Source organism: Coloeus monedula (assembly GCF_965178545.1).
Source record: "Coloeus monedula genome assembly, chromosome: 1".
Taxonomy (NCBI): Eukaryota; Metazoa; Chordata; class Aves; order Passeriformes; family Corvidae; genus Coloeus; species Coloeus monedula.
In genome coordinates this window covers 105866438-105880025 of record NC_138781.1, presented here as the reverse complement: position 1 = coordinate 105880025, position 13588 = coordinate 105866438, and the positions used below count along the sequence as shown (strand labels likewise).

The 13588-nt window shown below is 41.0% G+C and overlaps 1 protein-coding gene across 1 annotated transcript in view; it reads right to left on the bottom strand.

Moving 5' to 3' along the window:
- Window positions 1-486: 486 nt before the first annotated feature.
- SPIRE1 (spire type actin nucleation factor 1) overlaps window positions 487-13588 on the bottom strand; it is a 66774-nt gene continuing 53672 nt past the window's right edge. Inside the window, exons 8-14 of the mRNA XM_082289636.1 lie at window positions 11087-11177; window positions 10205-10347; window positions 3982-4119; window positions 2853-2923; window positions 2101-2128; window positions 1882-2012; window positions 487-1014 (exon numbers count right to left, since the gene is read on the bottom strand). Of these exons, the coding sequence (XP_082145762.1) occupies window positions 762-1014; window positions 1882-2012; window positions 2101-2128; window positions 2853-2923; window positions 3982-4119; window positions 10205-10347; window positions 11087-11177 (855 nt within the window). The 3' untranslated portion in view covers window positions 487-761. The remainder of the gene's footprint in view (window positions 1015-1881; window positions 2013-2100; window positions 2129-2852; window positions 2924-3981; window positions 4120-10204; window positions 10348-11086; window positions 11178-13588) is intronic.

The window sequence follows — 13588 nt, the reverse complement described above, 5'->3', positions numbered from 1 at the left end:
CATAAACTGTACAACTTTGTCTACTATTAAAATTCACTGCTACCAGTAGTCATTATCGTACATTCAAGATAGAAAGTAAACTACTAAAACCTGCTCAGGAGACACTCAGAAGGACACTAAGGCTTCGGAAGTACAGCAGCTCGGGGGTATGGCCGACCACACGGGTGAAGAGCTTTGTCACCTGCTTTGCCCCAGCACACTGACACTGTAGAGTCCTGTGCTGAACCCTGATCTCAGAGCAAGCAAAATGGTTCAAAAAAAAATTGATTTGACCAGAGCTGCTCATGCTGGGTGCCTGGTGTGAGACATGGCCCTTGGCTGCCTCAACAAGGCCGTGAGCATCCCGAGGGTGGGAATGCCAGCAGGACCTACTGCTTGCTACTCTGCTAACACTGACACTGTGCTAGATCTGGTTCTCCACCAGACACCTGTTCTCAGCTCATGATTCAAAGCATGGTTAAAAAAAGATTGGAAACAAGAAAAGGCTTTCTCGTTTCGACGCACACGTACAAAAGAGGCAACAATTCCAAACTGTTGATTTTCTCCCAGCGCGAGCAGCTGCCCCGCTGCCTATCACCCTGCACAGATCCAAACACAGCGCTCCGTGTCTCCGGGACCTGCTGGAATAGGAAATCCCGTGATCTAATGCAAACCCAAGCCAGTCAAGTGGAACGAAGCAAAGGGATGACAATCCGGTTCCAGTGACCTCGCTCATGGATGATGACCTCATGGAGATGGAAGCAAAGCAAAAGGCACACGGCTCAGATCTCGTTGATCGTCCTTTCCGAGGGGCAGTATTCCGAGGTTCCTGGTGACGACATGTAGAACGACTGCGTTTTCCTTTTTAACCTGGCTCGCTTGTTGGCCAGAGACAGGCTGCGCCTGCTGGAGCTGATGATTTCTGAGATGAACTTCTTGCAGTCCACACAAACCTCCATTGTGCTCCAGTCCTCCATTAATTCTTTGGGAAACTCTTCTTGTGACTTATCCATAGACTTGGACCTTGAGGTCAACCTGAAAGGCGAAAGAGCAGGATCTGCCACGTTATTTGGCAACTTGGGCCAAATAATTTTTCCTGGGGCTGTGGGCCCCAGGAAAAATTACATCAGAAAGGTCTGGATTTAAATTTCCCTTCCTCCTGTCCCAAATTACACCAAACACTGGAGAGGACAGCTTCTGCCTGGATTGGCAACATTGCAGTGTCACTGACTGAGGGCGTGTGTAACATCTGTGTCCTGGCAAAACCAACCTTGCTAGTAACTAAAAATAGCTGATGTCTTTGGCTAATCTACACAGCTTCATAGCAATGGTGATCTGTGCAGTGTGTTTATACAGCAGATTCCCTCAAAAAGGAGCATTCCTTTTATATTTAATTTCTTGGATTCGCTTTGACAACCATCTGTGTATAAGATATAAAACCAACAGATAACCTGATAATATTGAAGTGAAAAAATTATGAAAATTGGTATTATGAAAATAAGGGGGAAAAAAGGATAAATCTGTGCACTAGACATCACTGAATTCCCATTCAGTGGTGATTTTAGCCTGCAAGATTTATCTCCAAAGAGTTCATTCACACCAGAAAAAGACATGTTAAGGATATTTTTTCAGAGGTGCTACAGAAATACAGCTGTCCCAGACTCTCATTATTTTTCAGCTGTAATGTGAAAAAGGTTTAAGACACTGTTACTGTTGCTATTTCTAAATCAAAGCAATGAGTAGAAGAGACCTGGCTTTTCAGGCTTCAAAGAAGTTACTACAAGCATTAGAAACATTGCCAACTACAAAACAGAGGAGAAGCACCTTCATGGTTGATGACCCAGCATGAAACACCCGGGGAACATCTGCAACAGGCACAAGTGAGGCCGGGTTGTTTCTCACCTGCTCCGCAGGGAATGGTGGTGACTGGTAGAGGGTTTCTCTGGCCTCATGAAGCTTTCTCCCCTTTGCAAGGTTGAAGGTCCCAGGGAGAAGATGGGGAGGGTGGAGTATGGCTTCGATGGCAGCCGCATCTGTTGGGAACAGCACAGGGAACATGCAGCATCATTACAAAGATTGCAGCTTTTTAGAAAGGCTCAAAACCTAAGTTTCCTTACTTACTTTTTTGCAACACTGTGAGCATACAGGCCTGTGGAAGAAAGCAAGAGCATGAATCAATCCATTGGGAAAAATTATGTTTAAATCAAGAATAAGGGATTTCAGGTGTTAGAACCCTCCCCATCCTCCCCTTAAACAAGCATTTTAATTTTTAAAGCTTCTTCAGCATAGTAACTTCAATCAGAACACGAAGCCAAAAGCAAGGAGAAATGCTGAACAAGATCTACACCTAAATTTAAAAAATAGGGGAAAAACAAAAGAAAAAGAAGCTGGTTTTCCTCTAAAGAAACCTCCTCTGGTAAGTGAGACTGCAATTCAGTGGTTACGTATATCTTCCAACTTACTGTCTCACTGTTAACTGCAAATTTATCATTTTTCCCACAAGTATTCCTTCTCATTTTTCCCCTGCCCCAAGACTCAAAAAATAGCCAAAAAAGTAAATTTAAATGTTTCCCCCAAAAACACAGGTTGTGGAACTGTTGACTGGGGAGTTTGAATAAATTCCATCTTGCTTTCCCATAAGCATAGAAGAACAAATGAGTGTTTCTCTCACGTTTAGTCAAGAGTTTCAGTCTAAGAAAGCAATTCTATCACTTACAAAGGAAATGTTTTCGAAAAGTTTTTTTAACTTAGACTGTTACAGAACTAAACCCAACCAACAGTATGCAGCAGTAATGTTTGAGGGTTTCTAATGTATAAAGAATAATTTTCCCTCTGAAATGGTACTCATTTATTAACAGACATTAAATATTTACCTCTTGCAGAACTGACAAGTGTAAGACCAGGTAAAGAAAGAAAACCTTCTTGTTCGACAGCAAAAGCAGAGCTACAGGAAGAAGAACAGAGGAATCCACAATGTTAAGCACAGTCCCACACAGTGGTGACTTCACCAACCAGCTGCTGTTGGCAAGGCCACAGTGGCAGTGCTACATCCAGTTCTGGGGTCTGTACTTTTAAGATGATATGGAGAAGAAGGTCCAGAATTGTCCCTTCATACATTCAGAACTAGGCCTTTAATTGTTTTGCCTAAATTAAAAACTTGCCTGTTAACTAGATAAATTTGGTTAGAAATAAAAGCAAGCAATTTTAATAGTGGGGTAAATTAATGAAAGCCTCAACCTACTTTGAGATTTGATAAAAGCTCATGACTAAGCTTTATATATCATGACAACAGGCAACAGCTGAATGTAATGAATGACACCATAAGATTCTTGTTTCTCTGCCTTAAATGTATTAAATCTTTAAAACAAGTCTCCATACTAGACACAGATAGGCCTGTAGATAAAATACACAGTGAAGTCAAAATAGACTTGCTGGAGGTGTTCAAGAAGTGCAAGTCAAAAGTGGGAGAAAAGGATGCTGCTTCTACTGGGAAGTACCAATCTCCAATCTGCAGTTTACAGAAAAATGCATTAGTTAATGGGTCTCTTAATATTAAACGTCCTTCTGGGGTCACATGTGCCTTGACTTCTCTGAAGGCTTTAATTCCCTCTGTGCTTGATAATAAGGATTCATACAAGAAGAACTTGTAGTTTTCTATTGCTATCTGCAATTCTTTTTTCTGGAACAGAAAAGGTAACCAAACCTGCAGAAGGCATGGGGACAGAAATCACTTCAGTCAATGAAGTTTAAACCAGACACGTACAGATACATTCTGACAATTGCAAATGCTACTGCATTTTTATAGACAATCTAAACAAACAAGGTGTTTCCATGAAAAGTTTTTGTGTTTCTGGACATAACTTGAGGAAGTTGACCCATGTGTTAGGCATTCAGGGGGATGTTTGGTGGATAACTCTTCTTTCCCTCTAATACAGGGTAAGAAACAAATGTGCAACTGGCCTCCCTCAATACCCTTCAGATCCTCCACAGACTCAGCCCTACCTTTCCTTTCTTGAGAGCAGTGTAGATGTCTTTATATTGCTGGTACTTCTCCAGCTCTGCCTTCACAAGCACCTGACGGATGTGCATGACCTCCTCCACTGTCAGAGCCAGACATTCCACGGGGTAACAGAACTCCTCCTGGAAGCCAAAACCCCCATATTATTTCAAAGACAAAAGGCTTCTTCCAGAGTTCAACCTAGACAACCAGCCACCTGGTTAGTAACTCCAGAAACAGGGGGTTTCTCCCATCAAACTGGAATAGCACTGGCTCATTCATGGGCATCACATGAGTGCCAAACCATTGGAAGCTGCATAAGTGTGATCTAGATGGTCTTATGTTCAGCCCTCACAAAAATGACAGTTTTCTCCATCTTTCCTCCTCAAACCACTTGATCCTTCTCTCCATTTGTCTTTTATTACAAACATTTGTTTCAAGCCAATCAACATTCAGATTTATAATTTGAAACGGAAAATGTAATATGGTAGATGGCATTATTTTATGTATGCTGTTTGAGGTATACATAAAATAATTTCTCTGAGACTTTGTGATGCCCAGAGTGGCCAAGGAAAGTTGTTAGTAGCCCATTCTAGCAGAAATTTTTATTCAGTGGTACCACATCTTGGTGCTCACGGGATCAAAATCACACCAAGACTACAAAAAGCTACATCAGTTCGGGCAGAAGAGTTCTCCTTTCTGCCCCAGAAAGTAACAGCAGCAATTTAAGCTTTACAGAATAATGTTCCAGTATCAAGCAAGTGAACTGGTTACCCAGTGTTGCATTATAAATGGTAGAGGCTCAAATAGAGAGTTAACAGCACAACTTTCCACTTACAAAATCTTGTATCTGTTCTGTGTTGCAGCATTTAGGAGAATATTGAATGCAGAACTCCTGAATTTGGTACCAGGGAATAAAAACACCAACCCAATTTGTAATCCAGCCTAGTAGTTGATTATACATTTCCAAAAGAAAGACAGAAACCTCTGTGGGAACTCCCACTGCTTAATGCTTAGTGAACCTTTTCAGGCAGCCCAGAGGGGCTACTGTGCAGTAATGACAATGACAGGCAGTGCTCTCTGAATAAACGAAGGAAATTTCCCCTGCGTACACAAAGATGTGGCTGACAGTTTGGAGATCTCGTTTACAAATTGAAGTGATGAATCGGATTAGTACGGAAATGCTCCATTTCCATGTACTCAGAGGTCTGTTCTGTCTTTCCATCAGATTAAAAAGAAAATCTTTCTACGTTGCAGACCTGGCAAACATTAGCATTTAGGAACCACCACATTTTTAAAAACTGTTGTCTTACCTATCTAGAAAGGGAACACAAAGAAACTTCACTCTGTTTAGGGTACCCCACAAAAGACTAGAATTGAGTTAACTTTGTTAGATTTGCCAGATAAACCTTTGGGGTATTTTTCTGGAAAAAAACCAACTACATCAAAAGCAGGTGCAATTTGCTCTGAGGTGTAAAACTGCACAGCCAAAACAAAGTATCTTCTGTTCCTTATGAGCAACTTTACAGCTAACCAGCAGCTCTCAGCATTTTGTTCTGGGTTCTTCCCATAGCAACTGCCTTGCTATAGGGAAGGCACGGCTGAAGGCTGGGGTGGCGCGGGAGAGGAAGTGGGTGGGAAAGCGGGATGCACACAATGCCAGCAAAACCCCTCGAGTCTGCATCGTGGGAGACTGAGGGAAACTATCCGAGGTGAATGAGGCTGCCTGAATGCTTGCAATCAACCAGAGCTTTAAGTCCTTTAGAAATACATTTCTTACTTGAAGCTCTTCCTTCCCCCTCATGAACGCCCATTCCTTTAATTTACAGAACGATGACGTCGGGGAATACTGCTCCTTTGAAGAAATTCTGCAGATCTGCTATAGGTGTAGAGCACGTACTAGGGGAATAATGTGGGCCTGTTGTCATACCAATTGAAAATGAGTATCATTACAATAGAAACAGCCAGCAGGCAGCAGGGGAAACATAGAAAATGTTCACATGTTTAAATGCTAATGTTTTAATTCCAGTGGTTACACAAGGACAACAAAATGTTAATGCAACATTAAATGAAAGATAAATAATCCGATTTCAGAAAACTGCTTGGAGTTTTTTTTTCCTTTTTCAGAATATAAATAAGTACACAAGAAAATATTTTGTTTCTACACTACCTCTAAGGCACTGAAATTAAATTATGCTAAGCACTGGCTAAACTTCATTGAACAAAGATGCTTTGGTGTTATTGCTCAAACTTCCAACAATAGCCTGCACCCAAATTTGGCAGCTCCAAGTGAGAGCACTCTGCAATACTCACATATGACAGAACATGGTAAAGACAAAATGTGGTTTGAATGGTCTTGATTTTCCAGAATTATACTCAATACTCATTTTAATATTAAACACAAGCCAGTATGCCTATTTTTAAAGGGGAAAAAAATTATTTGAAAATACTATTTTGAACTTGAAGTTTTCATGATCCTCCGGAGAACTGGCTTAACACTGACTATGCAATAATTTTTTAAACACTATAGCTTAAGGAGTGTATGTATCATTTTTTTATGCAGGAAAAGCAGGTAGTAAGAATTGCATATCCATAATGTGCTTTGTAGGTCGTTCTCAGTGTACACACACCTAATAGGTCCTTATGACTAACACATTTTTACTCTAATGTATTCCTTCTTCTCATTAAAGGATGTCACTAGACATTCAAATGAGTTGCATTAGTAAATTGCAAAATGAACAAGCACTGGAGTGGCCTCTCAATTCTGCAATTCACAATTAGTCAGGCACTCTAAACTCTTGTTCCTTTTGCAGACTAAACGTTTCTAAAAGGTCAGCTGGGTATCTCAACTATAAACTCTCCTACAAGAGGTTTCACCCTTCCACTTACTGGTTGAGATAAGAAAAAGAAGGAAACATTAAATGATTCATCTTCAGTTAACATAGGGGTAAATGGATTACTTTGTCTTTTCAGTGTATTTGCCTTCCCTGCTACATGGATATAAACTGTTCTGCAAGTTCTGATACATAAGTGTGCTGAGGACCAAAACAATATGTAGGTTTTTCAACTAAAGCAGATTGCAAGTGCCCTTCTATTCTACACAGTGTATATCTTGGGAGAAACATAAAACCTTATTCTTTTCAACATAGTCCAAGGATTACAACAGTTTTGCTGAATTTTTGCTGCAGGATCTTCATGTGCTGTAATATTTAAGGTCTGTCCCATTGGTAATCTGGTGATGTTGCATTTTTAGTTTGCTGTCCTTTCAGAACTGATTTCTTTTCCCCGTGAGGTGATTGAAGACACACAAATATCCTACACACATTGAAATCAAAGTCAATCAGGTGCAATGTCCCAGCCTAAGCTGTAATCTTGCCACAGCTGAGGAAGTGCTCCCCTAGGAGGGAACATGCTGGTGAAGGTGATTTCCAAAGCCAGCAAAAAGAGGCAAACCTTTGTGGGTTTCCACCTGCTGGCAAAAGCTCTCTCACAGAGATAGTACATAGCCCCTGCCACCCCACACATGGCTGCTTCAACGGGATGAGAGCTGAGCAGAGAAGCTGTTTGCATAGTTGAAAAAAGTGGTCTGAAAGTCATCCTTGGAAATAAACTGGTTATCCTAGGAACCTGAACAATAGATAGGAAGCAGAGAAGCGAACGCTGTGTATAAATGAAACCATTAGCTTTGGTCCTCTGGGTCATGAAAAAGAATAATGATAATAATAATAATTTAAAAACCAAACAGACTGCAAAGGCATCCACATGTAAATCTCAGGACACTGAATTGATCTCACTGATTAAGCACCAAATCAGCTCACTACAGCAACCACCAGGGCTGACCCCTCCAAAATCACTGAGCCACCCTGCCTTTCCATGTAGCACTGGCAGGGTGACATGTCAAAAGGACTATGTTTGGCATTTTTCCAAGTTTGTTTCCCCTCCCCACCTACTTGGGCCTAACTCGCTCTGTCTGATGAGATGCCAGTTCACAAAACCATCGTTAGTATGCAAGACAGAGCAGTTTCTTGCTAATCCTGCTAAGAGACTGTAGCAAACCCTGCCTGGCTTCACCGGCATTGATGACTATTTGCTGACAGGGCCTCTTTCACCTTGCAGAGACACCAGGGTCACAGGAGCTGTGATAAGAAATGAAACTCCATCAGTCCTGGAGGAAGGGATGAAGAAGTGTGATGTCAAATATAAAATAAATAATACTCTGCACTTATTGAAAGCATTCACTCTGGGACTGGGAATTTTACAGATGCAACATCTGGCGCAGCCACTGGAAGAGGTTGGCATCCCTCTGGGAAGGAGAGAGTTGCAGAAAGCCAAAGTATGGAACTGGGCCAGTGCCAGCATATCAGAACTCATCTCCCAGAATGAAAAACAAGAGTGTTAAGGGAGGTGTCTGTCACACCCTAGAGGGCACTATTGCCAAGATAAAGAATTAGCTCTCAAGGCATCAAATAAAATAGGTTCTTGTTAATGGAACATCATTTTACTACTGGTTTCCTTCTTTTCCACTTCAAAGTCAAAACCAAGCTAGGTGACAGTCCTGTAAAGATTTAAAAAAAGAAAAAGACCAAAACAAACAATAAAACCCCCCCTAAGCACAAAATAAACTAGTAAAACCCTTCCCATCTGTTCCCAAATTAGCCTGACTTATCTAATGGTTTTTTCTCTCTTTTCCTTTAGTATTTTTCAGGGGGAATGGAATAACTGAATTGGTTTTTCTGCAATGTTTTTTTTTAATGCATATTTCTAGGCATATGTCAATGAACAGACTGACAGAGGGAGAATATGTATGTGGTCAAGAAGATCCTGGTAAGAACTTGGTTGACCTACTTAAAATAATAGCCTCATTTAAGATTTTAAGTTGCATGATCCTCTGAAACACATGAGATTAATATTACAGTGTAGCACACTCAGATACACTAAAAGTGTGTAAAAGTGTAAAATGCCTCAGTATAACATAGGACGCTTTTTCCCCTCCTCCCTTTAAACTACTTGTGAATGACTCTGGGCCTACCAGAAAATAAAGTCTGGGTTTCCACATACAGTGAGTGCAGCAGGAGGTGACAGGGCAACCCATATTACGTGACAGTGACTTCAAACACATGCTGAAGGAGCCCTCCAGCTCGGGTCTGCTGCAATACATCCTGCTCCAAGTTCACTTTGCCAGGAGATGTCCACTTGTGCCATGCATTTATCAACATGTTACTACCTGACCTACATTCTACTTGGAAGGATATAATAAAATCCAGAAGACCCTCTCAGAAGGAAAAGCCTGTTGGGGGAATATTTGGACATATTTTTCCTGACACTGATCAGCGTCATCATCTAATAGGTTTGGATTCCAGCTGTCATCTCTTGGGCCAAAAAAAATGCTCTTCAAAGCCCTTTAATACCACTGCACTACAAGACAGGACAAGTGAATACCCTTCCTTTCAAAACTCGGATGTGTTTATCGATTTCTCTATTCACCAGCACCTCATGGGGCGCACTTTGAAACCCTGCTGGTAGGAAAAGAGACAAGGAACATACCCTGCATGAAATTACAAAGCACTAATCAGTATGTCAGCATAAACGAATCAGGATTTCATACCCTTTGCTGTTTGGACTCTGCTGGAAAACAGTTCTCAATTAAAGCTAATTGATCAAATGCACTGTACTTTCTTTTCAAGCAGTAATACAGGTTTTTGCCTCAGTAACTTCAACAAAGCAACACAGACAAACCTTGATTTGGATTACTGAAAGAGCTTTCATGTGCATAAACATTACCAAGCAAGTTCTTAAGGTGGGAAGAAAAGAAATCATTCCATTCATCCAGTCATTAACTGCAATACTTCCAACAACTAAAAAAATTCCCCCAAATCCCCAAATAGATCCACTGATTTGGAATTGTCTCTATTCAAGTGGAATATCAGTAAGGTGAAGTTCATCTGTTTTGGTAACATTCTGGAACAAAAATCAAGACACGTGGTTTACCTGGAGTCCTAATCAAAGTGTAAATATTTTCTGAGGCACCTGTACCTGGGATTTTGGATAAATATGTTAGAGAGACAAAGTTCAAATCTTGATTTCAAAACACCTTTAGTAGCCAAGAGCTGTCTCTGAATTGAGGAGTTTTCTTTGGGTCATGTTCTAATCACACTGAAGCCAAGTTTTAATTTTCATTATACTCTTAGCATTCCTCTTTTTCTCTCTCCTACCACCCACTCCACTTACAAGTGACCTGGAGCTCTGTTTTGAAGGGGGTAGGAACTGTCTCACATTGGTTGGTGTTTCCTTTTCAATGGAGTGTCGTCTCTGAGGTGGCTGCCGTCTCTCAGGCTGCGGCGTAGACGATATGGGCAAGAACTTTGGAGGCACTAAGGATGCAATCAGTACAGAAAAGTTAGTTCTTCTACGAAGGACTGTTGGATAACATTGCTCAGTACTTAATCCAGCCACTGATTTGCTAGAATTCCTATAACTGGTGGCTGAAGTTACATATCCATACTGAGGGTTTCAGGATATTATTCCACCTATTTCACCAACATGCACAGAAAACACTGCACAGATTACACAGCTCATTACAAAACCCTCCCAGTGAAACTGAAACACTTTGAAACAAATGAAAAATATTGTTACATAGTAAAACCTGCAATAACTGCCTGGAAAAAAAACCCCAATAGATCTTGCCCTCTTCCCAGTAAGTATTTATTAGAAATACTGGTGATTGCTAAGTGTCTTTCAAACACTGCCACAGCGGCAGAGATGGAGGAAACATTTAAATTGGTCTTAGGTTAGAACATGTTTCTGTACCAAATTATTTTATTAGATGAGCATAGCTAAGCAATCCCTTCCATTCACTTGTGACTTCCTCTACAGTCCTACATAAACTTCAAGGATGAAACCTTCTGTTTCACAAAGATATCCACCCAGAGTGGAGGCTAATGCCTTCCAATTGTTTATTACATTTGACCCATTCAGCAGGGTTCAGCTTTAGAGGTTTATTCTATTAGCAACACTCAGTTTCAGCTTTCCATTTAAGTTCCAGACAAAGTTCATAGCACAGAAGACAACAGAAGTGTGTAAAAGCAGCCAGTGGGCTCTCTCATAACTCACTCTTTCTGCTGCTGGTGCCTTCTTGAGAGGGGTCATCCACTTGTGAGGGGGAGATGCTGCTGCTACTTCCTGATTTGTGCACTGATTCCTCCTGTGTGGCAAGAGGAAAAGAAACATAATTCCTCAGGGACTGTTTTTAGTTTTCTTACTGCTGTTGAGCACACAGAAACCACAAGCAATCAAAGATATTTTGGACTATTCAGTCACTCAAAGTCCTGGAAGAAGTCCTGAGAAAAACATTGACTCCGCACAGTAGTGAGCAAAAGAGAATTTTCAGGGCTCAGTTTTTCTAGAAACTGAAATAAATGGTACATGATCAGAGTTCAGTGTATTTAACTACTGCACGAAAGAACAAGATCAAGAGAGAGGTGCATGAATCCACTGTAACCTGTTAATTTTTCTTGTTGTATTCAAAGACTTCTAGGGACTTCTGCAGCTACCGCAGATATGTTAACTCAGCTTTATATTTCACACTAACAAGGAATTAGCACTTAGATTTGTCTGGTCTCCAAAGGAATGAGAGCCACTCACACAAGCAACTAAGGTAAAGAGAAATTAAACTGAATTTGACTGCACTGTTCTCTTATTCCCAATCCTGGTGTGTTCTTCCTTTCTTCTGTATTTAAAAGAAATCTCATTCCCTGTGTAAGCATTCTTCTTCTCAACAGCCAAGAACAACTCCTGCAAGATGAAGGAAAGTGAAACGGGCTTTGACTAAAAACCTCTCAGCTATCTAAAGCTTTATGCCCCCCAAATTATTAAATCCTTTGCTGTCACCTAAAACCTGTCTTCAGCCATGAGATACCAGCAAAGACACAGATCATCACAGGAGCCTCCCAAACAGAGTGCTGAAGGACTGAGCATGAATGCTCTTTACCTCTAATGTGAATGCTTTCAACCAAAGAGACTTAATATCATTTAGGCTGTCAAGATTTACAGATCAAAAAAGTGACCTGCTCTAAAATCCAGCAAGTGGCTGAGCTTCTCTCTCACAGATTTCCTCAGCTGAAAACCTCCACTGGCTGAAAGATTGCCTTCTTTGGTAACAGCAAGTGGGAAAGAAAAGCTGGCAGGATCACCTCAATGAGCACCACGCATCACAGGACACAGGGCTCTGCAAATTCCCATCAGGAGATCTGTACTTTAGGCTTAGCTCAAGGGTAGGTGTTGTACGTGAGGACACTGTCCCCACCTATTTGCCACAACACAGTACTCTGCAGGGGGTCTCAAACCAGCTCACATCCCAAAACAGTATATGCACTTTAACATATCAATTGTGACCCCACAAAACACTTGTGATGGGAAGCTTGTAAAGAAGTTTGAGCAGCACATTGAGCTACATCAGCTGTTTTATTTGCAGGAACCAATACAGTTCACCTATAGAGCTGGCTCAGACAGCTCTGCATATTGCTGCATGGTTGCCTTAAAAGACCAATGGAGAACTTGCATGACAATTGGATGCACTGTTCTTTACAAGGGGTGCAACAGTGTTCACAAGTCTACAGTAAAACATTTATATTTTGAGAAGGAGAATAGCCCTGTACAAAGGGAACTACTCAACTTTTCACTTTGCAGAAGTCAGATTGTTCTGAGTGGAAGACGAGTTTACCACTGCCAGAGAAGCTAATGAGCCAAGGTGAAGAACTAAGTAAGCTCTTCTGCTATTCTAAAGAATGAACTGTTGGAGCCAGTGGCTAAGTATAAAAAAATAGTAAGTATAAACCAAGACAGGGAAAATGGAAGCCAGGAGGAAGTTAAATTGGACATTAAATCCTACTTAGACAACAGTATTCCGGGTTTGTCATTTCAAATTACTTCTGTGCACAAACACGTGCACTGAAAATGTTATTGCTGTCCTACAATTTCTCAAACATAGAAGGCTTTTTTTGAGAATGAAATCATGTGTAGGAAGTCCTGATGAACCACTGCATGAATTCCTCCATATCTGTGCAGCAACTGTTGAGTAATATTGTAGACTATCTGACATTTTATGCTTGAGGTTGGACCAACCCAACATCCAGGACTCTGCACTTCTCCAGAGTACCAAACAATTAGAATTTTACAGTTACTGAGAAAGCTGCAGCTTTAAAGGCTTTACCTTAAAACATTTAAATATATTACAGACATGATTTTTGGCCAGATAGATGTAGTTACATTAGGAATATATAATTTTTAAATCTGTATCAGAAGTCACTATTAGATTGATACTTCTCTTAGCCACACAAAGCAAAATAGCACTTCCTGCTCCACGCCCCTTGGAATCTGTGATTTTAGTGGTGATGCAGAAAAAGCAAGGACAGAAAGAAGGAACAATTTATACAGTATTCATCCTTGCTAGAAAATGGGCATAGGGCTGTATCAGACCTTGCCTTTCACCTCTGCCCAGCTACCCTGAGTATTGGGACATAGCCTGCATTGCAACACAGATGAAAGAACAAAGGGAATGCAGTGGGAAGCAAATGCATCTGCATCACAGCTCATTTGGAGGTCCACAGGTCGGCA